The sequence below is a fragment of the Heptranchias perlo genome, unplaced genomic scaffold, assembly GCF_035084215.1.
Source record: "Heptranchias perlo isolate sHepPer1 unplaced genomic scaffold, sHepPer1.hap1 HAP1_SCAFFOLD_316, whole genome shotgun sequence".
In the NCBI taxonomy this organism is placed as follows: domain Eukaryota; kingdom Metazoa; phylum Chordata; class Chondrichthyes; order Hexanchiformes; family Hexanchidae; genus Heptranchias; species Heptranchias perlo.
Genome location: NW_027139328.1, coordinates 16,211 through 43,597, shown reverse-complemented (window position 1 = coordinate 43,597; position 27,387 = coordinate 16,211). Strand labels below are relative to the sequence as shown.

Genomic DNA, 27,387 nt, shown 5'->3' with positions numbered 1-27,387 from the left:
CAGGGACAGATTGTAATATACACAGTGTGAAATCCACAGGGACAGAGTGTAATATACACAGTGTGAAATCCACAGGGACAGAGTGTAATATACACAGTGTGAAATCCACAGGGACAGAGTGTAATAACACAGTGTGAAATCCACAGGGACAGAGTGTAATAACACAGTGTGAAATCCACAGGGACAGAGTGTAATATACACAGTGTGAAATCCACAGGGACAGAGTGTAATAACACAGTGTGAAATCCACAGGGACAGAGTGTAATAACACAGTGTGAAATACACAGGGACAGAGTGTAATAACACAGTGTGAAATCCACAGGGACAGAGTGTAATATACACAGTGTGAAATCCACAGGGACAGAGTGTAATAACACAGTGTGAAATCCACAGGGACAGAGTGTAATAACACAGTGTGAAATCCACAGGGACAGAGTGTAACAACACAGTGTGAAATCCACAGGGACAGAGTGAAATATACATACAGTGTGAAATCCACAGGGACAGAGTGTAATATACACAGTGTGAAATCCACAGGGACAGAGTGTAATAACACAGTGTGAAATCCACAGGGACAGAGTGTAATATACACAGTGTGAAATCCACAGGGACAGAGTGTAATATACACAGTGTGAAATCCACAGGGACAGAGTGTAATATACACACAGTGTGAAATCCACAGGGACAGAGTGTAATAACACAGTGTGAAATCCACAGGGACAGAGTGTAATATACACAGTGTGAAATCCACAGGGACAGAGTGTAATATACACACAGTGTGAAATCCACAGGGACAGAGTGTAATATACACACAGTGTGAAATCCACAGGGACAGAGTGTAATAACACAGTGTGAAATCCACAGGGACAGAGTGTAATAACACAGTGTGAAATCCACAGGGACAGAGTGTAATATACACAGTGTGAAATCCACAGGGACAGAGTGTCATATACACAGTGTGAAATCCACAGGGACTGAGTGTAATATACACCGTGTGAAATCCACAGGGACAGAGTGTAATAACACAGTGTGAAATCCACAGGGACAGAGTGTCATATGCACAGTGTGAAATCCACAGGGACAGAGTGTAATAACACAGTGTGAAATCCACAGGGTCAGAGTGTAATATACACAGTGTGAAATCCACAGGGACAGAGTGTAATATACATACAGTGTGAAATCCACAGGGACAGATTGTAATATACACAGTGTGAAATCCACAGGGACAGAGTGTAATATACACAGTGTGAAATCCACAGGGACAGAGTGTAATATACACAGTGTGAAATCCACAGGGACAGAGTGTAATAACACAGTGTGAAATCCACAGGGACAGAGTGTAATAACACAGTGTGAAATCCACAGGGACAGAGTGTAATATACACAGTGTGAAATCCACAGGGACAGAGTGTCATATACACAGTGTGAAATCCACAGGGACAGAGTGTAATATACACAGTGTGAAATCCACAGGGACAGAGTGTAATAACACAGTGTGAAATCCACAGGGACAGAGTGTCATATGCACAGTGTGAAATCCACAGGGACAGAGTGTAATATACACAGTGTGAAATCCACAGGGACAGAGTGTAATATACACAGTGTGAAATCCACAGGGACAGAGTGTAATATACACAGTGTGAAATCCACAGGGACAGAGTGCAATAACACAGTGTGAAATCCACAGGGACAGAGTGTAATATACACAGTGTGAAATCCACAGGGACAGAGTGCAATATACACAGTGTGAAATCCACAGGGACAGAGTGTAATATACACAGTGTGAAATCCACAGGGACAGAGTGTAATATACACAGTGTGAAATCCACAGGGACAGAGTGTAATAACACAGTGTGAAATCCACAGGGACAGAGTGTAATAACACAGTGTGAAATCCACAGGGACAGAGTGTAATATACACAGTGTGAAATCCACAGGGACAGAGTGTAATATACATACAGTGTGAAATCCACAGGGACAGATTGTAATATACACAGTGTGAAATCCACAGGGACAGAGTGTAATATACACAGTGTGAAATCCACAGGGACAGAGTGTAATATACACAGTGTGAAATCCACAGGGACAGAGTGTAATAACACAGTGTGAAATCCACAGGGACAGAGTGTAATAACACAGTGTGAAATCCACAGGGACAGAGTGTAATATACACAGTGTGAAATCCACAGGGACAGAGTGTAATAACACAGTGTGAAATCCACAGGGACAGAGTGTAATAACACAGTGTGAAATACACAGGGACAGAGTGTAATAACACAGTGTGAAATCCACAGGGACAGAGTGTAATATACACAGTGTGAAATCCACAGGGACAGAGTGTAATAACACAGTGTGAAATCCACAGGGACAGAGTGTAATAACACAGTGTGAAATCCACAGGGACAGAGTGTAACAACACAGTGTGAAATCCACAGGGACAGAGTGAAATATACATACAGTGTGAAATCCACAGGGACAGAGTGTAATATACACAGTGTGAAATCCACAGGGACAGAGTGTAATAACACAGTGTGAAATCCACAGGGACAGAGTGTAATAACACAGTGTGAAATCCACAGGGACAGAGTGTAATAACACAGTGTGAAATCCACAGGGACAGAGTGTAATATACACAGTGTGAAATCCACAGGGACAGAGTGTAATAACACAGTGTGAAATCCACAGGGACAGAGTGTAATAACTCAGTGTGAAATCCACAGGGACAGAGTGTAATATACACACAGTGTGAAATCCACAGGGACAGAGTGTAATAACACAGTGTGAAATCCACAGGGACAGAGTGTAATATACACACAGTGTGAAATCCACAGGGACAGAGTGTAATAACACAGGGTGAAATCCACAGGGACAGAGTGTAATAACACAGTGTGAAATCCACAGGGACAGAGAGTAATATACACAGTGTGAAATCCACGGGGACAGAGTGTAATATACACAGTGTGAAATCCACAGGGACAGAGTGTAATATACACAGTGTGAAATCCACAGGGACAGAGTGTAATAACACAGTGTGAAATCCACAGGGACAGAGTGTAATATACACAGTGTGAAATCCACAGGGACAGAGTGTAATATACACAGTGTGAAATCCACAGGGACAGAGTGTAATATACACAGTGTGAAATCCACAGGGACAGAGTGTAATATACACAGTGTGAAATCCACAGGGACAGAGTGTAATATACACAGTGTGAAATCCACAGGGACAGAGTGTAATATACACAGTGTGAAATCCACAGGGACAGAGTGTAATAACACAGTGTGAAATCCACAGGGACAGAGTGTAATAACACAGTGTGAAATCCACAGGGACAGAGTGTAATATACACAGTGTGAAATCCACAGGGACAGAGTGTAATAACACAGTGTGAAATCCACAGGGACAGAGTGTAATAACACAGTGTGAAATCCACAGGGACAGAGTGTAATAACACAGTGTGAAATCCACAGGGACAGAGTGTAATAACACAGTGTGAAATCCACAGGGACAGAGTGTAATATACACAGTGTGAAATCCACAGGGACAGAGTGTAATAACACAGTGTGAAATCCACAGGGACAGAGTGTAATATACACAGTGTGAAATCCACAGGGACAGAGTGTAATATACACAGTGTGAAATCCACAGGGACAGAGTGTAATAACACAGTGTGAAATCCACAGGGACAGAGTGTAATATACACACAGTGTGAAATCCACAGGGACAGAGTGTAATATACACAGTGTGAAATCCACAGGGACAGAGTGTAATAACACAGTGTGAAATCCACAGGGACAGAGTGTAATATACACAGTGTGAAATCCACAGGGACAGAGTGTAATATACATACAGTGTGAAATCCACAGGGACAGAGTGTAATAACACAGTGTGAAATCCACAGGGACAGAGTGTAATAACACAGTGTGAAATCCACAGGGACAGAGTGTAATAACACAGTGTGAAATCCACAGGGACAGAGTGTAATATACACAGTGTGAAATCCACAGGGACAGAGTGTAATAACACAGTGTGAAATCCACAGGGACAGAGTGTAATATACACAGTGTGAAATCCACAGGGACAGAGTGTAATAACACAGTGTGAAATCCACAGGGACAGAGTGTAATAACACAGTGTAATATCCACAGGGGCAGAGTGTCATATACACAGGGAGAGAGCGTAATGTACACAGGGACAGTAACAGAGCGTAATATCCACACGGGCAGTAACAGGGCGTAATGTACACAGGGACAGTAACGGCGTAATGTACACAGGGACAGTAACGGCGTAATGTACACAGGGACAGTAACGGCGTAATGTACACAGGGACAGTAACGGCATAATGTACACAGGGACAGTAACAGAGTAATGTACACAGGGACAGTATCAGAGAATAATGTACACAGGGACAGTAACGGCGTAATGTACACAGGGACAGTAACTTCGTAATGTACACAGGGACAGTAACGGCATAATGTACACAGGGACAGTATCAGAGTAATGTACACAGGGACAGTATCAGAGAGTAATGCACACAGGGACAGTAACAGAGTAATGTACACAGGGACAGTATCAGAGAGTAATGCACACAGGGACAGTAACGGCGTAATGTACACAGGGACAGTAACAGAGTAATGCACACAGGGACAGTAACGGCGTCATGTACACAGGGACAGTAACAGAGTAATGTACACAGGGACAGTAACGGCGTCATGTACACAGGGACAGTAACAGAGTAATGCACACAGGGACAGTAACGGCGTCATGTACACAGGGACAGTAACAGAGTAATGTACACAGGGACAGTAACGGAGTAATGTACACAGGGACAGTAACAGAGTAATGCACACAGGGACAGTAACGGCGTCATGTACACAGGGACAGTAACAGAGTAATGTACACAGGGACAGTAACGGCGTAATGTACACAGGGACAGTAACAGCGTAATGTACACAGGGACAGTAACGGCATAATGTACACAGGGACAGTAACGGAGTGTAATGTACACAGGGACAGTAACGGAGTAATGTACACAGGGACAGTAACGGCGTAATGTACACAGGGACAGTAACGGAGTGTAATGTACACAGGGACAGTAACGGAGTGTAATGTACACAGGGACAGTAACGGCGTCATGTACACAGGGACAGTAACGGAGTAATGTACACAGGGACAGTAACAGCGTAATGTACACAGGGACAGTAACGGAGTAATGTACACAGGGACAGTAACGGCGTAATGTACACAGGGACAGTAACGGAGTGTAATGTACACAGGGACAGTAACGGAGTGTAATGTACACAGGGACAGTAACGGAGTAATGTACACAGGGACAGTAATGGAGTGTAATGTACACAGGGACAGTAACAGAGTAATGTACACAGGGACAGTAACGGCGTAATGTACACAGGGACAGTAACGGCGTAATGTACACAGGGACAGTAACGGAGTGTAATGTACACAGGGACAGTAACGGAGTCATGTACACAGGGACAGTAACAGCGTAATGTACACAGGGACAGTAACAGCGTAATGTACACAGGGACAGTAACGGAGTAATGTACACAGGGACAGTAACGGAGTAATGTACACAGGGACAGTAACGGAGTGTAATGTACACAGGGACAGTAACGGAGTAATGTACACAGGGACAGTAACAGCGTAATGTACACAGGGACAGTAACGGAGTAATGTACACAGGGACAGTAACGGAGTAATGTACACAGGGACAGTAACAGAGTGTAATGTACACAGGGACAGTAACGGAGTAATGTACACAGGGACAGTAACGGAGTAATGTACACAGGGACAGTAACGGCGTAATGTACACAGGGACAGTATCAGAGAATAATGTACACAGGGACAGTAACGGCGTAATGTACACAGGTACAGTATCAGAGAGTAATGCACACAGGGACAGTAACGGCGTAATGTACACAGGGACAGTAACAGAGTAATGTACACAGGGACAGTAATGGCTTAATGTACACAGGGACAGTAACGGCGTAATGTACACAGGGACAGTAACGGAGTGTAATGTACACAGGGACAGTAACGGAGTAATGTACACAGGGACAGTAACGGAGTGTAATGTACACAGGGACAGTAACGGCGTAATGTACACAGGGACAGTAACGGAGTGTAATGTACACAGGGACAGTAACGGAGTAATGTACACAGGGACAGTAACGGAGTAATGTACACAGGGACAGTAACGGAGTGTAATGTACACAGGGACAGTAACGGAGTAATGTACACAGGGACAGTAACGGAATGTAATGTACACAGGGACAGTAACGGCGTAATGTACACAGGGACAGTAACGGAGTAATGTACACAGGGACAGTAACGGAATGTAATGTACACAGGGACAGTAACGGCGTAATGTACACAGGGACAGTAACGGAGTAATGTACACAGGGACAGTAACGGAGTAATGTACACAGGGACAGTAACGGAGTAATGTACACAGGGACAGTAACGGAGTGTAATGTACACAGGGACAGTAACGGAGTAATGTACACAGGGACAGTAACGGAGTGCAATGTACACAGGGACAGTAACGGCGTAATGTACACAGGGACAGTAACGGCGTAATGTACACAGGGACAGTAACGGCATAATGTACACAGGGACAGTAACGGAGTGTAATGTACACAGGGACAGTAACGGAGTAATGTACACAGGGACAGTAACAGCGTAATGTACACAGGGACAGTAACGGAGTAATGTACACAGGGACAGTAACGGAGTAATGTACACAGGGACAGTAACGGCGTAATGTACACAGGGACAGTAACGGAGTAATGTACACAGGGACAGTAACGGAGTAATGTACACAGGGACAGTAACAGCGTAATGTACACAGGGACAGTGACGGAGTAATGTACACAGGGACAGTAACGGAGTAATGTACACAGGGACAGTAACGGAGTAATGTACACAGGGACAGTAACGGAGTAATGTACACAGGGACAGTAACAGCGTAATGTATACAGGGACAGTAACGGAGTAATGTACACAGGGACAGTAACGGAGTAATGTACACAGGGACAGTAACAGCGTAATGTACACAGGGACAGTAACAGAGTAATGTACACAGGGACAGTAACGGCATAATGTACACAGGGACAGTAATGGAGTAATGTACACAGGGACAGTTACGGAGTGTAATGTACACAGGGACAGTAACGGAGTAATGTACACAGGGACAGTAACGGCGTAATGTACACAGGGACAGTAACGGAGTGTATTGTACACAGGGACAGTAACGGAGTAATGTACACAGGTACAGTAACAGAGTGTAATGTACACAGGGACAGTAACGGAGTAATGTACACAGGGACAGTAACGGAGTAATGTACACAGGGACAGTAACGGCGTAATGTACACAGGGACAGTAACGGAGTGTATTGTACACAGGGACAGTAACGGAGTAATGTACACAGGGACAGTAACAGCGTAATGTACACAGGGACAGTAACAGAGTAATGTACACAGGGACAGTAACGGCATAATGTACACAGGGACAGTAATGGAGTAATGTACACAGGGACAGTTACGGAGTGTAATGTACACAGGGACAGTAACGGAGTAATGTACACAGGGACAGTAACGGCGTAATGTACACAGGGACAGTAACGGAGTGTATTGTACACAGGGACAGTAACGGAGTAATGTACACAGGGACAGTAACGGCGTAATGTACACAGGGACAGTAACGGAGTGTAATGTACACAGGGACAGTAACGGAGTAATGTACACAGGGACAGTAACGGCGTAATGTACACAGGGACAGTAACGGAGTGTAATGTACACAGGGACAGTAACGGAGTAATGTACACAGGGACAGAACAGAGTAATGTGCACAGGGACAGTAACGGCGTAATGTACACAGGGACAGTAACGGCGTAATCTGCACAGGGACAGTAACGGAGTGTAATGTACACAGGGACAGTAACGGAGTAATGTACACAGGGACAGTAACGGAGTGTAATGTACACAGGGACAGTGACGGCGTAATGTACACGGACAGTAACGGAATGTAATGTACACAGGGACAGTAACGGAGTAATGTACACAGGGACAGTAACGGAGTGTAATGTACACAGGGACAGTAACGGAGTAATGTACACAGGGACAGTAACGGAATGTAATGTACACAGGGACAGTAACGGCGTAATGTACACAGGGACAGTAACGGAGTAATGTACACAGGGACAGTAACGGAGTAATGTACACAGGGACAGTAACGGAGTAATGTACACAGGGACAGTAACGGAGTGTAATGTACACAGGGACAGTAACGGAGTAATGTACACAGGGACAGTAACGGAGTGCAATGTACACAGGGACAGTAACGGCGTAATGTACACAGGGACAGTAACGGCGTAATGTACACAGGGACAGTAACGGCATAATGTACACAGGGACAGTAACGGAGTGTAATGTACACAGGGACAGTAACGGAGTAATGTACACAGGGACAGTAACAGCGTAATGTACACAGGGACAGTAACGGAGTAATGTACACAGGGACAGTAATGGAGTAATGTACACAGGGACAGTAACGGCGTAATGTACACAGGGACAGTAACGGAGTAATGTACACAGGGACAGTAACGGAGTAATGTACACAGGGACAGTAACAGCGTAATGTACACAGGGACAGTAACGGAGTAATGTACACAGGGACAGTGACGGAGTAATGTACACAGGGACAGTAACGGAGTAATGTACACAGGGACAGTAACGGAGTAATGTACACAGGGACAGTAACGGAGTAATGTACACAGGGACAGTAACAGCGTAATGTACACAGGGACAGTAACGGAGTAATGTACACAGGGACAGTAACGGAGTAATGTACACAGGGACAGTAACGGAGTAATGTACACAGGGACAGTAACAGAGTGTAATGTACACAGGGACAGTAACGGAGTAATGTACACAGGGACAGTAACGGAGTAATGTACACAGGGACAGTAACGGCGTAATGTACACAGGGACAGTAACGGAGTGTATTGTACACAGGGACAGTAACGGAGTAATGTACACAGGGACAGTAACAGCGTAATGTACACAGGGACAGTAACGGCATAATGTACACAGGGACAGTAACGGCATAATGTACACAGGGACAGTAATGGAGTAATGTACACAGGGACAGTAACGGAGTGTAATGTACACAGGGACAGTAACGGAGTAATGTACACAGGGACAGTAACGGAGTAATGTACACAGGGACAGTAACGGCGTAATGTACACAGGGACAGTAACGGAGTGTATTGTACACAGGGACAGTAACGGAGTAATGTACACAGGGACAGTAACAGCGTAATGTACACAGGGACAGTAACGGAGTAATGTACACAGGGACAGTAATGGAGTAATGTACACAGGGACAGTAACGGCGTAATGTACACAGGGACAGTAACGGAGTGTTATGTACACAGGGACAGTAACGGAGTAATGTACACAGGGACAGTAACAGCGTAATGTACACAGGGACAGTAACGGAGTAATGTACACAGGGACAGTAACGGCGTAATGTACACAGGGACAGTAACGGAGTAATGTACACAGGGACAGTAACGGAGTAATGTACACAGGGACAGTAACGGAGTAATGTACACAGGGACAGTAACGGAGTAATGTACACAGGGACAGTAACGGAGTAATGTACACAGGGACAGTAACAGCGTAATGTACACAGGGACAGTAACGGAGTGTAATGTACACAGGGACAGTAACGGAGTAATGTACACAGGGACAGTAATATACACAGGGATAATAACTGATGTAATTATTTTACTGAGATGAAGCTTTATTCCTTAATGGCTCAACATTTTATCTTCAAATTCAGTAAATTTTCGTGGTTCTTGTCGCTTTTTGATTGTTTTCTGACGGTGTATTTTTCCCCCGTTTATATTTCTTATTCTGACCCCACTACCCTGCCGAATCTTAAAGTCTGACTGAGGATACACCTTCTCCAAACCTTTTCATATTTTATGTGTTTCCTTCAGTACTTGCCTTGAAAGTACCCTCTGCTCCTTTAACCATTCCCCTCCCTAGGCTGTATACGCCAGCTGTACACTACAGAGTCAGTAATATTGGCTCCCTCACACCTTACCAGTCTCGTTGCTGGGCTCTGCATGCTCTCTGACACTCACAGGTCCCACAGTATGTGACAGGACCTGTACCTGGAGTCATGCATTCCACAGTCTCACTGAACCCTGAGACGTACTGCTCTCCTTTCAATCCTCCCCCGAGACTTACATCACATTGCATCGGGTCTACAGCACAGAAACAGGCCATTCGGCCCAACTGGTCTATGACGGCATCCATGCTCCACACAAGCCCTCTCCCTCCCTGCTTTATCTCACCCTATCACCATATCCTTCTATTCCTTTCTCCCTCATGTGTTTATCGAGCTTCCCCTTAAATCCATCTGCACTATTCACCTCAACCACTCCTTGTGGTTGTGAGTTCCACATTCTCACCACTCTCTGGGTAAAGAAGTTTCTCCTGAATTCCCTATTGGATTTATTAGTGACTATTTTATAGTGATGACCTCTAGTTTTTGCACCTTCTCCAGTGCCTCTATATCCTTTTTATAATATGGAGACCAGAACTGTTCACATTACTCCAAGTGTGGTCTAACCAAGGTATACACGTTTAACTCAACTTCTCTGCTTTTCAATTCTCTCCCTCTAGAAATGAACCCCAGTGATTGATTTGCTTTTTTATGGCCTTGTTAACCTGTGTCGCTACTTTTAGTGATTTGTGTATCTGTCCCCCCAGATCCCTCTGCTCCTTTACCCCATTTAGACTCTTATTATCCAATCAGTATGGGGCCTCCTTATTCTTCCTACCAAAATGCACCACCTCACACTTATCTATATTGAAATTAATTTGCCAATTACACACCCATTCTGCAAGTTTATTGATGTCTTCTTGCATTTTAACACATTCTTACTTTGTATTAACCATACCCCACAATTTGGTGTCGTCCGCAAATTTTGAAATTGTATTTCTGATTCCCGAGTCCAAATCGTTGATGTAAATGGTGAACAACAGTGGTCCCAGCACCGATCCCTGGGGAACACCACTTCCCACCTTCTGCCAGTCTGAGTAACGACCCTTAACCCCCACCCTCTGTTTTCTGTTTTGTAGTCAGCTTGTTATCCATTCTGTTACCTGTCCCCTGACTCCACATGCTCTGACCTTACTCATGAATCGACAATGTGGTACATTATCAAAGGCCTTTTGAAAATCCAAATATATTACATCTACTACACTACCCTTGTCTACTCTTCCTGTTATTTCTTCAAAGAATTCAATAAGTTTGGTCAAGCATGACTTTCCCTTTTGAAATCCATCCTGACTGTTCTTTATTATATTTTCAGTTTCTAGATGTTTTTCAATTACATCTTTGAGTAAAGATTCCATTATCTTTCCCACCACCGACGTTAAGCTAATTGGTCTAGAGTTCCCTGGACTTGTTCTATCTCCCTTTTTAAATATAGGAATCACATTAACTGTCCGCCAGTCCTCTGGCACTATTCCCTTTTCTAATGAATGTTTCTATATATGTAATCGTGCCTCTGCTATCTCTTCCCTAACTTCTTTTAATATTCGCGGATGCAATCCATCCGGACCAGGGGTTTTACCCTCTCTAAGTTTGATCAGTTTATCAATTATCTCCCCCTTTCGATCTTAAATGTCTTTATATATTTTTTGATCTCTTCTTCTAATGTCCTGCCCACCGTGTTAGTCTCCCTGGGAAATACTGAGGCAAAGTCATTATTTAATATTTCTGCCATTTCACTGTCATTACCTGTGAGTTTATCGTGTGGATCCCTCAGTGGCCCTGTCCCGATCCTGATTTTTCTTTGGTTATTTATGTGTCTGTAGAATATTTTATTATTTCTTTTAATATTCCTTGAGAATTTAATTTTATTTTTCCTCTTTGATTTCCGAATTATTTTTTTGATTTCTTTCCAAACCTTTTCCTTTTCCCTTTTCTCATCCTCTCCTTTATTGTCTGTGTTCTTAGACTGCGCCTTTTTCTCAAGTTTCAATTTTACCCTTATCTCTTTATTCATCCATGGTGTTTCATTATTGGACAGTTTGTTTGTGTTTTTTAGAGGAATATATTTCTCCTGATTGCCGTTTTAAATATTTCCCACTGCTCTTCCAGTTTACCTTCCCTGCTTCCATTCTCATCCTGACATATTTTCCCAATCTATTACTTTGGTCTTTGTCTCACTTATGTTTTTCTCAATCATTATTTTAAACCTCATTATGTTATGATCGCTATTGCCTAGATGTTCCCCTACACTTACTTCTCTTATCTGCTTTATTCATTTCCCATTACTGGATCCAGCAGTGATTCCTCTCTTGTTGGGCTTCTCACGTACTGGGTAAGAAAGGAGTCCTGAACACACCCTGTAAAAACACGATTCCCTTTTCCCCTTTCCCTACCTCTTACCAGTTTATTTGGGAGTAGTTGAAATCTCCCATGATTATTATTCGATGTTTTTTTTTGCTCATTTCATAGATTTGTCTCCATATTTCATCCTCCACTTCCCTTCCACTATTAGTTGGTCTGAACAATATCCCTGTTAACGTGATCGATCCCTTCTTATCCTTTGTCTCAATCCATTTGGATTCTGTTTCTATCTTAATGTTACTCATGTCCCTTTTTATTGCCATTGTGTTGTCTCTAATTAATACGGATACTCCACCTCCCCCCTCCCCCCTCCCCCTCCCCCCTCCCCCTCCCCTCTCCCCCTCCCCTCTCCCCCTCCCCTCTCCCCCTCTCCTCTCCCCCTCGCCTCCCCCTCCGCCTCCCCCCTCCGCCTCCCCCCTCCGCTTCCCCCCTCCCCTATCCTTTCGAAATACATTATATCCTGCAGTATTTAACTGCCCGTCCTGTTCTTTATAAGGCCGTGTTTCAGGTACCCCGACTATATCTGGCTCCTCACTATGAATTATTGCCTTCAGTTCCCCTGTCTTGTGTCAGATGCTGTGCACATTGCTGGACAGGTCATTTAATTTGTTTTTAATAATTGTTCCCCTCACTTTATTTTTTAACAGTCATTTTGTTCTCTTTAGTCCATAACTGTATTTGTTCCCTGACCGTTTTTCCTTTATTCCTTGACTTGGTCTGACCTTTACTCTCATCTCCTATTCCTTTTATCTTCAGACTTATGTCATGTTCACCAGATCCCTCTCCCTGTCTCACTAGTTTAAAGTCCCATCCACAGCCCGATTTTCCATTCTGCTCAGACTCTGTTTCCATTCCGGTTCAGGTGGAGCCCGCCCCCGCAGTCCCGCCTCCTTCCCCGCCCCCGCGGTCCCGCCTCCTTCCCCGCCCCCGCGGTCCCGCCTCCTTCCCCGCCCCCGCGGTCCCGCCTCCTTCCCCGCCCCCGCGGTCCCGCCTCCTTCCCCGCCCCCGCGGTCCCGCCTCCTTCCCCGCCCCCGCGGTCCCGCCTCCTTCCCCGCCCCCGCGGTCCCGCCTCCTTCCCCGCCCCCGCGGTCCCGCCTCCTTCCCCGCCCCCGCGGTCCCGCCTCCTTCCCCGCCCCCGCGGTCCCGCCTCCTTCCCCGCCCCCGCGGTCCCGCCTCCTTCCCCGCCCCCGCGGTCCCGCCTCCTTCCCCGCCCCCGCGGTCCCGCCTCCTTCCCCGCCCCAGCGGTCCCGCCTCCTTCACCGCCCCCGCGGTCCCGCCTCCTTCCCCGCCCCCGCGGTCCCGCCTCCTTCCCCGCCCCGCGCGGTCCCGCCTCCTTCCCCGCCCGCGCGGTCCCGCCTCCTTCCCCGCCCCAGCGGTCCCGCCTCCTTCCCCGCCCCCGCGGTCCGCCTCCTTCCCCGCCCCCGCGGTCCCGCCTCCTTCCCCGCCCGCGCGGTCCCGCCTCCTTCCCCGCCCCCGCGGTCCCGCCTCCTTCCCCGCCCCAGCGGTCCCGCCTCCTTCCCCGCCCCCGCGGTCCCGCCTCCTTCCCCGCCCCCGCGGTCCCGCCTCCTTCCCCGCCCCAGCGGTCCCGCCTCCTTCCCCGCCCCCGCGGTCCCGCCTCCTTCCCCGCCCCAGCGGTCCCGCCTCCTTCCCCGCCCCAGCGGTCCCGCCTCCTTCCCCGCCCCAGCGGTCCCGCCTCCTTCCCCGCCCGCGCGGTCCCGCCTCCTTCCCCGCCCGCGCGGTCCCGCCTCCTTCCCCGCCCGCGCGGTCCCGCCTCCTTCCCCCGCCCGCGCGGTCCCGCCTCCTTCCCCGCCCGCGCGGTCCCGCCTCCTTCCCCGCCCCCGCGGTCCCGCCTCCTTCCCCGCCCCAGCGGTCCCGCCTCCTTCCCCGGCCCGCGGTCCCGCCTCCTTCCCCGCCCCCGCGGTCCCGCCTCCTTCCCCGTCCCCGCGGTCCCGCCTCCTTCCCCGCCCCAGCGGTCCCGCCTCCTTCCCCGCCCGCGCGGTCCCGCCTCCTTCCCCGCCCGCGCGGTCCCGCCTCCTTCCCCGCCCGCGCGGTCCCGCCTCCTTCCCCGCCCCCGCGGTCCCGCCTCCTTCCCCGCCCCCGCGGTCCCGCCTCCTTCCCCGCCCCAGCGGTCCCGCCTCCTTCCCCGGCCCGCGGTCCCGCCTCCTTCCCCGCCCCCGCGGACCCGCCTCCTTCCCCGCCCCAGCGGTCCCGCCTCCTTCCCCGGCCCGCGGTCCCGCCTCCTTCCCCGCCCCCGCGGTCCCGCCTCCTTCCCCGCCCCAGCGGTCCCGCCTCCTTCCCCGCCTGCGCGGTCCCGCCTCCTTCCCCGCCCCCGCGGTCCGCTTCCTTCCCCGCCCCCGCGGTCCCGCCTCCTTCCCCGCCCCCGCTGTCCGCTTCCTTCCCCGCCCCCGCGGTCCCGCTTCCTTCCCCGCCCCCGCGGTCCGCTTCCTTCCCCGCCCCAGCGGTCCCGCCTCCTTCCCCGCCCCCGCGGTCCGCCTCCTTCCCCGCCCCCGCAGTCCGCCTCCTTCCCCGCCCCGCCTCCTTCCCCGCCCCAGCGGTCCCGCCTCCTTCCCCGCCCCCGCGGTCCGCCTCCTTCCCCGCCCCCGCCTCCTTCCCCGCCCCAGCGGTCCCGCCTCCTTCCCCGCCCCCCGCGGCCCCGCCTCCCTCCCCGCCCCCGCGGCCCCGCCTCCTTCCCCGCCCCCGCGGCCCTGCCCCCGCAGCCCGCCTCCTTCCCTGCCCCCGCGGTCCCGCCATGCATTCACCTTCCTGATCTGTTTATCCCTGGGCCTGTTAGCACGTGGCTCAGGCAGTATTGCTGAGATTACCACCCGTGAGATCCTGCTTTTTAATTTAGTTCCGAGCTTCTGATATTCCCTTAGCAGGACCTCCTCCTTGTTCTTCCTTATGTCATTGGTCCCAACATGGACCACAACAACTGGATCCTCCCCCTCCCTTTCTAAGTTCCTCTCCAGTTGCTCTGAGATGTCCTTTACCCTTGCACCAGGTAAACAACACACCCTCCTGGACTCTCGGTCGCGACTGCAGAGGAGTCTATCTGTCCCCCTGATGATAGAACCCCTATGACTACAGCCTTTCTATTCTGCTCCTCTGCCCCCTCACCTCCTTGGACTGCCTCCTGATCCACAGTGCCACGATTGGCATTCTGACCGTCTACCCTGAAGCTTGCATCCTTATCCTAGAACATAAGAACATAAGAAATAGGAGCAGGAGTCGGCCATTCAGCCCCTCGAGCCTGCTCCGCCATTCAATCAGATCATGGCTGATCTTCGACCTCAACTCCACTTTCCCGCCCGATCCCCATATCCCTCGATTCCTCTAGAGTCCAAAAATCTATCGATCTCAGCCTTGAATATATTCAACGACTCAGCATCCACAGCCCTCTGGGTGAGAGAATTCCAAATATTCACAACCCTCTGAGTGAAGAAATTCCTCCTCATCTCAGTCCTAAATGGCCGACCCCTTATCCTGAGACTATGCCCCCTAGTTCTAGACTCTCCAGCCAGGGGAAACAATCTCTCAGCATCTACCCTGTCAAGTCCCCTGTTATATGTTTCAATGAGATCACCTCTCATTCTTCTAAACTCCAGAGAGTATAGGCCCATTCTACTCAACCTCTCTTCATAGGACAACCCTCTCATCCCAGGAATTAATCTAGTGAACCTCTACGGCAAGTATATCCTTCCCTAGATAAGGAGACCAAAACTGTACACAGCTCCTCTTACGAGGATTCTCTGTGTTTGGTCCTTTAACTGCCTCTGCATCCAGTCCCAAAGCCTGTGCATGGCCTTCACATGAGCAGAAGCCTTTAGAATCTTAGAAAGGTTACAGCACGGAAGGCCCATCATTCGGCCCATCGAGTCCGTGCTAGCTCTATGCAAGAGCCATCCAGCCAGTCCCACTCCCCCGCCCATTCCCCGTTGCCCTGCAAATTTTTTCCTTCCAAGTACTTATCCAGTTCCCTTTTGAAGGCCATGATTGAATCTGCCTCCACCACCCCCTCGGGCAGTGCATTCCAGATCATAACCACTCGCTGTGTAAAAAAAATTTTCCTCATGTCGCCTTTGGTTCTTTTGCCAATCACCTTAAATCTGTGTCCTCTGGTTCGTGACCCTTCTGCCAATGGGAACAGTTTCTCTCTGTCTACTCTCTAGACCCTTAATGATTTATCTATCACTGGGGGTGGTCATGATGTGGAGATGCCGGTGAAGGACTGGGGTGGACAAATGTAAGTAATCTTACAACACCAGGTTATAGTCCAACAGTTTTATTTGAAAATAAAACTGTTGGACTATAACCTGGTGTTGTAAGATTCGTTACACTGGGGGGGGCGGTGCCAGAGGACTGGAGAATTGCAAATGTTACACCCTTGTTCAAAAAAGGGTGCAAGGATAAACCCGGCAACTACAGGCCAGTCAGTTTAACCTCGGTGGTGGGGAAACTTTTAGAAACGATAATCCGGGACAGAATTAACAGTCAATTGGACGAGTGTGGATTGATTAGGGAAAGTCAGCACGGATTTGTTAAAGGCAAATCGTGTTTAACTAATTGATAGAGTTTTTTGATGAGGTAACAGAGAGGGTCAATGAGGGCAATGCGGTTGATGTGGTGTATATGGACTTTCAAAAGGTGTTTGATAAAGTGCCACATAATAGGCTTGTCAGCAAAATTGAAGCCCATGGAATAAAAGGGGCAGTGGCAGCATGGATACAGAATTGGCTAAGAGACAGGAAACAGAGAGTAGTGGTGAACGGTTGTTTTTCAGACTGGAGGGAGGTGTACAGTGGTGTTCCCCAGGGGTCGGTGCTGGGACCACTGCTTTTCTTGATATATATTAATGATTTGGACTTGGGTGTACAGGGCACAATTTCAAAATTTGCAGATGACACAAAACTTGGAAATGTAGTGAACAGTGAGGAGGATAGTGATAGACTTCAAGAGGACATAGACAGGCTGGTGGAATGGGCGGACACGTGGCAGATGAAATTTAACGCAGAAAAATGAGAAGTGATACATTTTGGCAGGAAGAATGAGGAGAGGCAATATAAACTAGAGGGTACAATTCTGAAAGGGGGTGCAGGAACAGAGAGATCTCGGGGTATATGTGCACAAATTGTTGAAGGTGACAGGGCAGGTTGAGAAAGTGGTTAAAAAAGCATACGGGCTTTATAAATAGAGGCATAGAGTACAAAAGCGAGGGAGTCATGGTGAACCTTTATAAAACACTGGTTCGGCCTCAGCTGGAGTATTGTGTCCAATTCTGGGCACCACACTATAGGAAGGATGTGAAGGCCTTAGAGAGGGTGCAGAGGAGATTTACTAGAATGGTTCCAGGGATGAGAGACTTTAGTTACATGGATAGACTGGAGAAGCTGGGATTGTTCTCCTTAGAACAGAGAAGGTTGAGAGGAGATTAGATCATGAAGGGTCTAGACAGAGTAGATAGAGAGAAACTGTTCCCATTGGCGGAAGGATCAAGAACTAGAGGTCACAGATTTAAGGTGATTGGCAAAAGAACCAAAGGTGACATGAGGAAAAACTTTTTTATACAGCGAGTGGTTATGATCTGGAATGCACTGCACGAGGGGGTGGTGGAGGCAGATTCAATCATGGCCTTCAAAAGGGAACTGGATAAGTACTTGAAAGGAAAAAATTTTCAGGGCTACAGGGATAGGGCGGGGGAGTGGGACTGGCTGGATTGCTCTTGAATAGAGCCGGCGTGGACTCGATGGGCTGAATGGCCTCCTTCCGTGCTGTAACCTTTCTATGATTCTATCGAATCTCCTCTCAATCATCTCTGCTCCAGTCTCTCCACATAACTGAAGTCTCTCATCCCTGGAACCTCTGCACCCTCTCTGAGGCCTTCACATCCTTCCTAAAGTGCGGTACCCAGAATTGGACACAATACTCTAGTTGTTCACGAATCAGTGTTTTATAAAAGTTCATCATAACCTCCTTGCTTTTGTACTCAATGCCTCTATTTATAAAGCCCAGGATCCCTTTCATGTGGAACCTTGTCCAAAGCCTCTGAAAGTCCAATTAATCGATAGCTGATGGAATCCCACTGTGTATTTGCATGTTCTTTATGTCTGGTTCCACAGATTACCCGACCATCGCTGTGACTGTGGTGCTGAGAGTCTTTCTCCCCTGCTCAGATCTCAGTCCCGATTATATTTTGTGCTTTAACTGATGCCCGCTGCCCATCACTGGGCCACTCTCCTGTCATTCTTCATCAGGTGGCACTTGTGAGTCAGGAGCCGGTTCTCTTTGCTCGCTCAGTGCAGCAGAACATCTCCTACGGCCTCGATGGGACACCAAAAGACTCCGTCATCAAAGCAGCAAAACAGGCCAACGCGCACTGCTTTATCTCTGAACTGAAAGACGGATACAGCACAGGTGAGGAGAGAGAGGGGGATATGGAACAGGTGAGGGGAGAGAGAGGGGGATATGGAACAGGTGAGGGGAGAGAGGGGGATATGGAACAGGTGAGGGGAGAGAGAGGGATACAGCACAGGTGAGGAGAGAGAGAGGGATATGGAACAGGTGAGGAGAGAGAGGGGGATACAGCACAGGTGAGGAGAGAGAGGGGGATACAGCACAGGTGAGGAGAGAGAGAGGGATATGGAACAGGTGAGGAGAGAGAGGGGGATACAGCACAGGTGAGGAGAGAGAGGGGGATACAGCACAGGTGAGGAGAGAGAGGGGGATACAGCACAGGTGAGGAGAGAGAGGGGGATACAGCACAGGTGAGGAGAGAGAGGGGGATACAGCACAGGTGAGGAGAGAGAGAGGGATACAGCACAGGTGAGGAGAGAGAGGGGGATATGGAACAGGTGAGGGGAGAGAGAGGGGGATATGGAACAGGTGAGGAGAGAGAGAGGGATATGGAACAGGTGAGGGGAGAGAGAGGGGGATATGGAACAGGTGAGGGGAGAGAGAGGGATACAGCACAGGTGAGGGGAGAGAGAGGGGGATATGGAACAGGTGAGGGGAGAGAGAGGGGGATATGGAACAGGTGAGGAGAGAGAGAGGGATATGGAACAGGTGAGGGGAGAGAGAGGGGGATATGGAACAGGTGAGGGGAGAGAGGGGGATACAGCACAGGTGAGGAGAGAGAGGGGGATATGGAACAGGTGAGGGGAGAGGGGGGGATACAGCACAGGTGAGGGGAGAGAGGGGGATACAGCACAGGTGAGGGGAGAGAGGGGGATACGGAACAGGTGAGGGGAGAGAGAGGGGGATACGGAACAGGTGAGGGGAGAGAGAGGGGGATATGGAAAAGGTGATGGGAGAGGGGGGGATATGGAACAGGTGAGGAGAGAGGGGGGATATGGAACAGGTGAGGAGAGAGAGGGGGATATGGAACAGGTGAGGAGAGAGGGGGGATATGGAACAGGTGAGGAGAGAGAGGGGGATATGGAACAGGTGAGGGGAGAGAGGGGGATATGGAACAGGTGAGGAGAGAGAGGGGGATATGGAACAGGTGAGGGGAGAGAGGGGGATATGGAACAGGTGAGGGGAGAGAGAGGGGGATATGGAACAGGTGAGGAGAGAGGGGGTATATGGAACAGGTGAGGAGAGAGAGGGGGATATGGAACAGGTGAGGAGAGAGGGGGGATATGGAACAGGTGAGGAGAGAGAGGGGGATATGGAACAGGTGAGGGGAGAGAGGGGGATATGGAACAGGTGAGGGGAGAGAGAGGGGGATATGGAACAGGTGAGGGGAGAGAGAGGGGGATATGGAACAGATGAGGAGAGAGGGGGGATATGGAACAGGTGAGGAGAGAGGGGGGATATGGAACAGGTGAGGAGAGAGAGGGGGATATGGAACAGGTGAGGGGAGAGGGGGGATACAGCACAGATGAGGAGGAGTGAGGGGGAGAGGTCACATTGAACAGGGAGTGAGGGGGAGAGGTCACATTGAACAGGGAGTGAGGGGGAGAGGTCACATTGAACAGGGAGTGAGGGGGAGAGGTCACATTGAACAGGGAGTGAGGGGGAGAGGTCACATTGAACAGGGAGTGAGGGGGAGAGGTCACATTGAACAGGGAGTGAGGGGGAGTGGTCTTGACCTATTCCCGGACCCTCGCAGTCCTGGTTGCTCAGTGAACAGTTTTAAAACTTCGAGTCCTGTTGGAGGCCAGTGTTCACTCTCAACCCCCCCCCCCGACCCGCCCCCCCCCCCACCCCGTCCTGACCCCCACCGACCCACCCTCTCTGACCCCCACCCCCCTTACCCGCCCTGTCCGACCCCCTGACCCACCCCCCCGATCCGTGCTCTCTGACCCCCTGCTCCCCTGAAACATAGAAACATAGAAAATAGGAGTGGGAGTAGGCCATTCGGCCCTTCAAACCTGTTCTGCCCTTCAATATGATCATGGCTGATCCTCTATCTCAATATCATATTCCCGCTCCCTCCCCGTACCCCTTGATGCATTTTGTGTCTAGAAATCTATCCAGCTCCTTCTTAAATATATTCAGTGACTTGGCCTCCACAGCCTTCTGTGGTAGAGAATTCCACAGGTTCACCACCCTCTGAGTGAAGAAATTTCTCCTCATCTCAGTTCTAAATGTCCTATCCCGTATCCTGAGACTGTGACCCCTCGTTCTGCACCCCCCAGCCAGGGGAAACATCCTCCCTGCATCCAGTCTGTCGAGTCCTGTCAGAATTTTATATGTTTCAATGAGATCCCCTCTCATTCTTCTGAACTCGAGTGAATACAGGCCGAGTCGACCCAATCTCTCCTCATACGACAGTCCTGCCATCCCAGGAATCAGTCTGGTGAACCTTCGCTGCACTCCCTCTATGGCAAGTATATCCTTTCTTAGGTAAGGAGATCAAAACTGCACACAATACTCCAGGCGTGGTCTCACCAAGGCCCTGTAGAACTGCAGTAAGACATCCCTGCTCCTGTACTCAAATCCTCTTGCAATGAAGGCCAACATACCATTTGCCTTCCTAACTGCTTGCTGCACCTGCCTGTTTGCTTTCAGTGACTAGTGTACAAGGACACCCAGGTCCCTTTGTACATCAACATTCCCCAATCTATCACCATTTAAATAATACTCTGCCTTTCTGTTTTTCCTTCCGAAGTGGATAACTTCACATTTATCCGCATTATACTGCATCTGCCATGTATTTGCCCACTCACTCAACTTGTCTAAATCACCTTGAAGCCTCTTTGCATCTTCCTCACAACTCACAGTCCCACCTAGTTTTGTGTCGTCCGCAAACTTGGAAATATTACATTTGGTTCCCTCGTCCAAATCACTGATATATATTGTGAATAGCTGGGGCCCGAGCACTGATCCCTGCCGTACCCCACCAGTCACTGCCCGTCACCCCGAAAAAGACCCATTTATTCCTGACCTAACCCCCCGCGCCCCCCCCTGCCCTTGACTTGCCCCCTCTGACCTGCACCCTCTTTGATCCCCCCCAGATGCCGGTGAGAAGGGTGGTCAGCTCTCCGGGGGGCAGAAGCAGCGAGTGGCTATCGCTCGTGCTGTGATCCGAGACCCCCGTGTATTGATCCTGGACGATGCCACCAGCTGCCTGGACACAGAGAGTGAACACATGGTGAGTACTGGAGTCACCATCACTCCTGATATTGGGGACGGGGAGAGTGAACACATGGTGAGTACTGGAGTCACCATCACTCCTGATATTGGGGACAGGGAGAGTGAATACATGGTGAGTACTGGAGTCACCATCACTCCTGATATTGGGGACAAGGAGAGTAAACGCATGGTGAGTACTGGAATCATCATCACTCCTGATATTGGGGACAGGGAGTGTACGGGTAAATAGTAAAATCAGTGATACCTCTCTCCCGATCCCCTCTCTCCCGATCCCCTCTCTCCCGATCCCCTCTCTCCCGATCCCCTGTCGCTGTCCCTCACTCCCTCGTCCACTCTCATTCACTCATCTCTTTCTCAACCTCTCTCATTCTATCGCTCTCGCTCGCTCTCTAAAAACCCTCTCCTCTCTCTCTCTATCTCTCTCTAAACCCCCCCACGTGCTCTCTCTCTCTCTCTCTCTCTAACCCCCTCTTCCTCCCTCTCTCCGTCTATCTCCCCCACTCCCTCACTCTCTCTCTCTCCCTCTCCCTCTCTCTCCCCCTCCCCCTCTATCTCCCCCTCCCCTCTATCTCCCTCTTTCTCTCCCTCTCCCCCTCTCTCTCTCGAACCCCCTCGCGCACACTCTTTTTCTCTCTCTTTCTCTCTTGCTCCCTCTCTCCTCCCTCCCTCTCCCTCTCGAACCCCCTCCCTCTCTAGCACTACCTCTCCCTCACTCTCCCACTCCCTCCCTCTCTCTCGGACCACTCCCTCTCTCTACATCTCTCTCTCTCTCTCTCTCTCTCTCTCAAACTCTCCCTCTCACCCTCTCCCTCTCTCTCTCCCACTCTCGAACCCCCCTCTCCCTCTTTCTCCATCCCTCCCTCTCCCCCTCTCCCCCTCTCTCTCTAACCTCTCCCCATCTCTCTCTCTCTCCCTCCCTCCCTCCTTCACCCTGCCTCCCTCCCCTTCCGTCTCCCCTCTTTCTCTCCCTCCCTCCCTCTCCTTGTCTCTTTCCCTCGATCCCTCTCCCCAATCTCCCTCTATCATTCTCCCCCCTCTCCCTCCCACCCTCTCCCTTTCTCTCAACCTCCCTCTCCCTCTCTCTCACCCTCTCTCAAACCCCACTCTCCCTCTCTTTCCATCCCTCCCTCTCTCTAAACTCTCCCCATCGATCTCCCCCTCCCGCGCTCTCCCCCTTCCTCGCCCCTCTCACCCTCGCACTCACTCGCCGCTCTCCCTCGCCTCACTCTCCCTCGCCTCGCTCTCCCTCGCCTCACTCTCCCTCGCCTCGCTCTCCCGCCCCTCGCTCTGCCCCGCCCCCTCGCTCTGCCCCGCCCCTCTCCCCCTCGCTCTGCCCCGCCCCTCTCCCCCTCGCTCTGCCCCGCCCCTCTCCCCCTCGCTCTGCCCCGCCCCTCTCCCCCTCGCTCTGCCCCGCCCCTCTCCCCTCGCTCTGCCCCGCCCCTCTCCCCCTCGCTCTGCCCCGCCCCTCGCCCCCTCGCTCTGCCTCGCCCCCTCGTTCTGCCCCGCCCCTCTCCCCCTCGCTCTGCCCCGCCCCTCTCCCCCTCGCTCTGCCCCGCCCTCTCCCCCTCGCTCTGCCCCGCCCCTCTCCCCCTCGCTCTGCCCCGCCCCTCTCCCCCTCGCTCTGCCCCGCCCCTCTCCCCCTCGCTCTGCCTCGCCCCTCTCCCCCTCGCTCAGCCTCGCCCCTCTCCCCCTTGCTCAGCCTCGCCCCCTCCCCCTCGCTCTGCCTCGCCCCTCTCCCCCTCGCTCAGCCTCGCCCCTCTCCCCCTCGCTCAGCCTCGCCCCCTCCCCCTCGCTCAGCCTCGCCCCTCTCCCCCTCGCTCTGCCCCGCCCCTCTCCCCCTCGCTCTGCCCCGCCCCTCTCCCCCTCGCTCTGCCTCGCCCCTCTCCCCCTCGCTCAGCCTCGCCCCTCTCCCCCTTGCTCAGCCTCGCCCCCTCCCCCTCGCTCTGCCTCGCCCCTCTCCCCCTCGCTCAGCCTCGCCCCTCTCCCCCTCGCTCAGCCTCACCCCCTCCCCCTCGCTCAGCCTCGCCCCTCTCCCCCTCGCTCTGCCCCGCCCCTCGCCCCCTCGCTCGCCCCCTCGCCCCTCTCCCCCTCTGTCTATCTCTCTCCCTCTCTCTCTCTCTCTCTCTCCCTCTAAACTCTCTCTCTCTCGAACCCCCCTCTCTCTCTCTCTAACCCCCCCTCCCTCTCTCTCTCTCTCTAACCCCCCCTCCCTCTCTCTCTCTCTAACCCCCCTCCCTCTCTCTCTCTCTCTAACCCCCCTCCCTCTCTCTCTCTCTCTAACCCCCCTCCCTTTCTCTCTCTCGAACCCCCTCTCTCTCTCTAACCCTCCTCTCTCTTTCTCTCAAACCCCCTCTCTCTCTCTCCCTCTCACCCCTCTCTCTCACTCTTTCTCGAACCCCCCCCTCTCTCTCTCTCTCTCCAACTCTCTCTCACTCTCACTCTCTCTCTCTCTCTCAAACCCCCCCCTCTCTCTCTCTCTAACTCTCTCTCACTCTCTCTCTCTCTCTAACCCTCCTCTCTCTCTCTAACCCCCCTCTCTCTCTCTCTAACCCCCTCTCTCTCTCTCTTACCCCCCTCTCTCTCTGACCCCCCTCTCTCTCTCTCTCTCTCTCTAAGCCCCCCCCCTCTCTCTCTCTCCCTCTCTCTAACCCCCCTCTCTCTCTCACTCTCTCTCTCTCTCTCTCTCTCTCAAACCCCCTCTCTCTCTCTCGAACTCTCTCTCTCTCTCTCTCTCTCACAACCCCCTCTCTCTCTCTCTTACCCCCCCGTCTCTCTCTGACCCCCATCTCTCTCTCTCTCTAAGCCCCCCCTCTCTCTCTCTCCCTCTCTCTAACCCCCCTCTCTCTCTCTCAAACCCCCTCTTTCTCTCTCAAACCCCCTCTCTCTCTCTCTAACCCCCCTCTCTCTCTCTAACCCTTCTCTCTCTCTCTAACCCCCCTTTATCTAACCCCCCTCTCTCTCTAAAACCCCCTCTCTCTCTCTCTCTATCTCTCTCTAACCCTCCTCTCTCTCATTCTCTCAAACCCCCTCTCTCTCTCCCTCTCACCCCTCTCTCTCTCTCTCGAACCCCCCCTCTCTCTCAAACCCCCCTCTCTCTCTCTCTCGAACTCTCTCTCACTCTCTCTCTCTCTCTCTCTCTCTAACCCCCTCTCTCTCTCTCCAACTCTCACTCTCTCTCCTCTCCCTCTCTCTCAACTCTCTCTCTCTCTCACCCTCCTCTCTCTCTCTCTCTAACCCCCCTCTCTCTCTCTCTAACCCCCCTCTCTCTCTCTCTAACCCCCCTCTCTCTCTCTCTCTCTTTCCAACCCCCTCTCTCGCTCTCTAACCCCCCTCTCTCTCCCTCTCGAACCCCCCTCTCCTTCTCTAACCCCCCTCTCCTTCTCCAACCCCTCTCTCTCTCTCCAACCCCCCTTTCTCTATCTAACCCCCCCTCTCTCTCTCTCTCTCGAACCCCCCTCTCTCTCACCTCTCTCTCTAACCCCTCTCTCTCTCTCTCTCTAACCCCCCCGTTCCCTCTCTCTAACCCCCCCGTTCCCTCTCTCTAAACCCCCCCGGTCCCTCTCTCTAACCCCCCCCTCTCTCCACTCTCTCAACCCCCCTCTCTCCCTTTCTCTACCCCCCTCTCTCTCTCTCTCTCTACCCTCCTCTCTCTCTCTCTCTACCCCCCTATCTCTCTCTCTTACCCCCCCTCTCTCTCTCTCTATCCCCCCTCTCTCTCTCTCTCTAACCCCCTCTCTCTCTCTCTCTCTCTAACCCCCTCTCTCTCTCTCTCTCCAAACCCCTCTCTCTCTCTCTCTCTTTCTCTAACCCCCCCTCTCTCTCTCTAACCCCCCTCTCTCTCTCTCTCTATCCCCCTCTCTCTCTCTCTAACCCCCTTTCTCTCTCTCTCTCTCTAACCCCCTCTCTCTCTCTCTCTCTCCAAACCCCTCTCTCTCTCTCTAACCCCCCTCACTCTCTCTCTAATCCCTCTCTCTCTCTCTCGAAACCCCCCTTTCCCTCTCTCTAACCCCCCCTTTCTCTTTCTCTAACCCCCCCTCTCTCTCTCCCCCTCTCTCCAAACTCTCTCTCTCTCTCTCTCTCTCCCCTCTCTCTCTCCAACCCCGCCTCTCTCACTCTCTCTAACCCGCCTCTCTCTCTTTCTGTCAAACACCCCTCTCTCTCACTCTCTCTCTAACCCCCCTCTCTCTCTCTCTAACCCTTCTCTCTCTCTCTAACCCCCTTATCTAACCCCCTCTCTCTCTCTAACCCCCCTCTCTCTCTCTCTCTATCTCTCTCTAACCCTCCTCTCTCTCATTCTCTCAAACCCCCTCTCTCTCCCCTCTCACCCCTCTCTCTCTCTCTCTCGAACCCCCCTCTCTCTCAAACCCCCCTCTCTCTCTCTCTCGAACTCTCTCTCTCTCTCTCTAACCCCCTCTCTCTCTCTCCAACTCTCACTCTCTCTCTCTCCCTCTCTCTCAACTCTCTCTCTCTCTCACCCTCCTCTCTCTCTCTCTCTAACCCCCCTCTCTCTCTCTCTAACCCCCCTCTCTCTCTCTCTAACCCCCCTCTCTCTCTCTCTCTCCTCTCTTTCCAACCCCCTCTCTCCCTCTCGAACCCCCCTCTCCTTCTCCAACCCCCTCTCTCTCTCTCCAACCCCCCTTTCTCTATCTAACCCCCCCCTCTCTCTCTCTCTCTCTCGAACCCCCCTCTCTCTCACTCTCTCTCTAACCCCTCTCTCTCTCTCTCTCTAACCCCCCCGTTCCCTCTCTCTCACCCCCTCTCTCTCTCTCTCTCACCCCCTCTCTCTCTCTCTCACCCCCTCGCTCCCTCTCTCTACCCCCTCTCTCTCTCTCTACTACCCCCCCTCTCTCTCTCTCTCTACCCCCCTCTCTCTCTCTCTCTCTCTACCCCCCCCTCTCTCTCTCTCTCTCTAACCCCTCTAACCCCTCTCTCTCTCTCTCTACCCCCCTCTCTCTCTCTCTCCACCCCCCTATCTCTCTCTCTCTACCCCCCCTCTCTCTCTCTCTACCCCCCTCTCTCTCTCTCTCTACCCCCCCTCTCTCTCTCTCTAACCCCTCTCTCTCTGTCTCTCTCTCTCTCTCCAACCCCCCTCTCTCTCTCTAACCCCTCTCTAACCCCCCTCTCCCTCTCTAACCCCCCTCCCCTCTCTAACCCCCCTCTCCCTCTCTAACCCCCCTCTCCCTCTCGAACCCCCCTCTCCCTCTCTAACCCCCACTCCTTCTCCAACCCCTCTCTCTCTCCAACCCCCCTTTCTCTATCTAACACCCCCTCTCTCTCTCTCTAACCCCCCCCTCTCTCTCTCTCTCCAACCCCCCTTTCTCTATCTAACCCCCCCCGT

At 51.5% G+C, this 27,387-nt stretch overlaps 1 protein-coding gene across 1 annotated transcript in view; it reads left to right on the top strand.

Moving 5' to 3' along the window:
• LOC137311238 (antigen peptide transporter 1-like) overlaps positions 1–22,104 on the top strand; it is a gene marked incomplete at its 3' end in the record, with an annotated part of 130,072 nt that extends 107,968 nt beyond the window's left edge. The window contains exons 10-11 of the mRNA XM_067978556.1: positions 18,707–18,866; positions 21,911–22,104. Coding sequence (XP_067834657.1) covers positions 18,707–18,866; positions 21,911–22,104 — 354 coding nt within the window. The remainder of the gene's footprint in view (positions 1–18,706; positions 18,867–21,910) is intronic.
• Between the last annotated feature and the right edge of the window lie 5,283 nt (positions 22,105–27,387).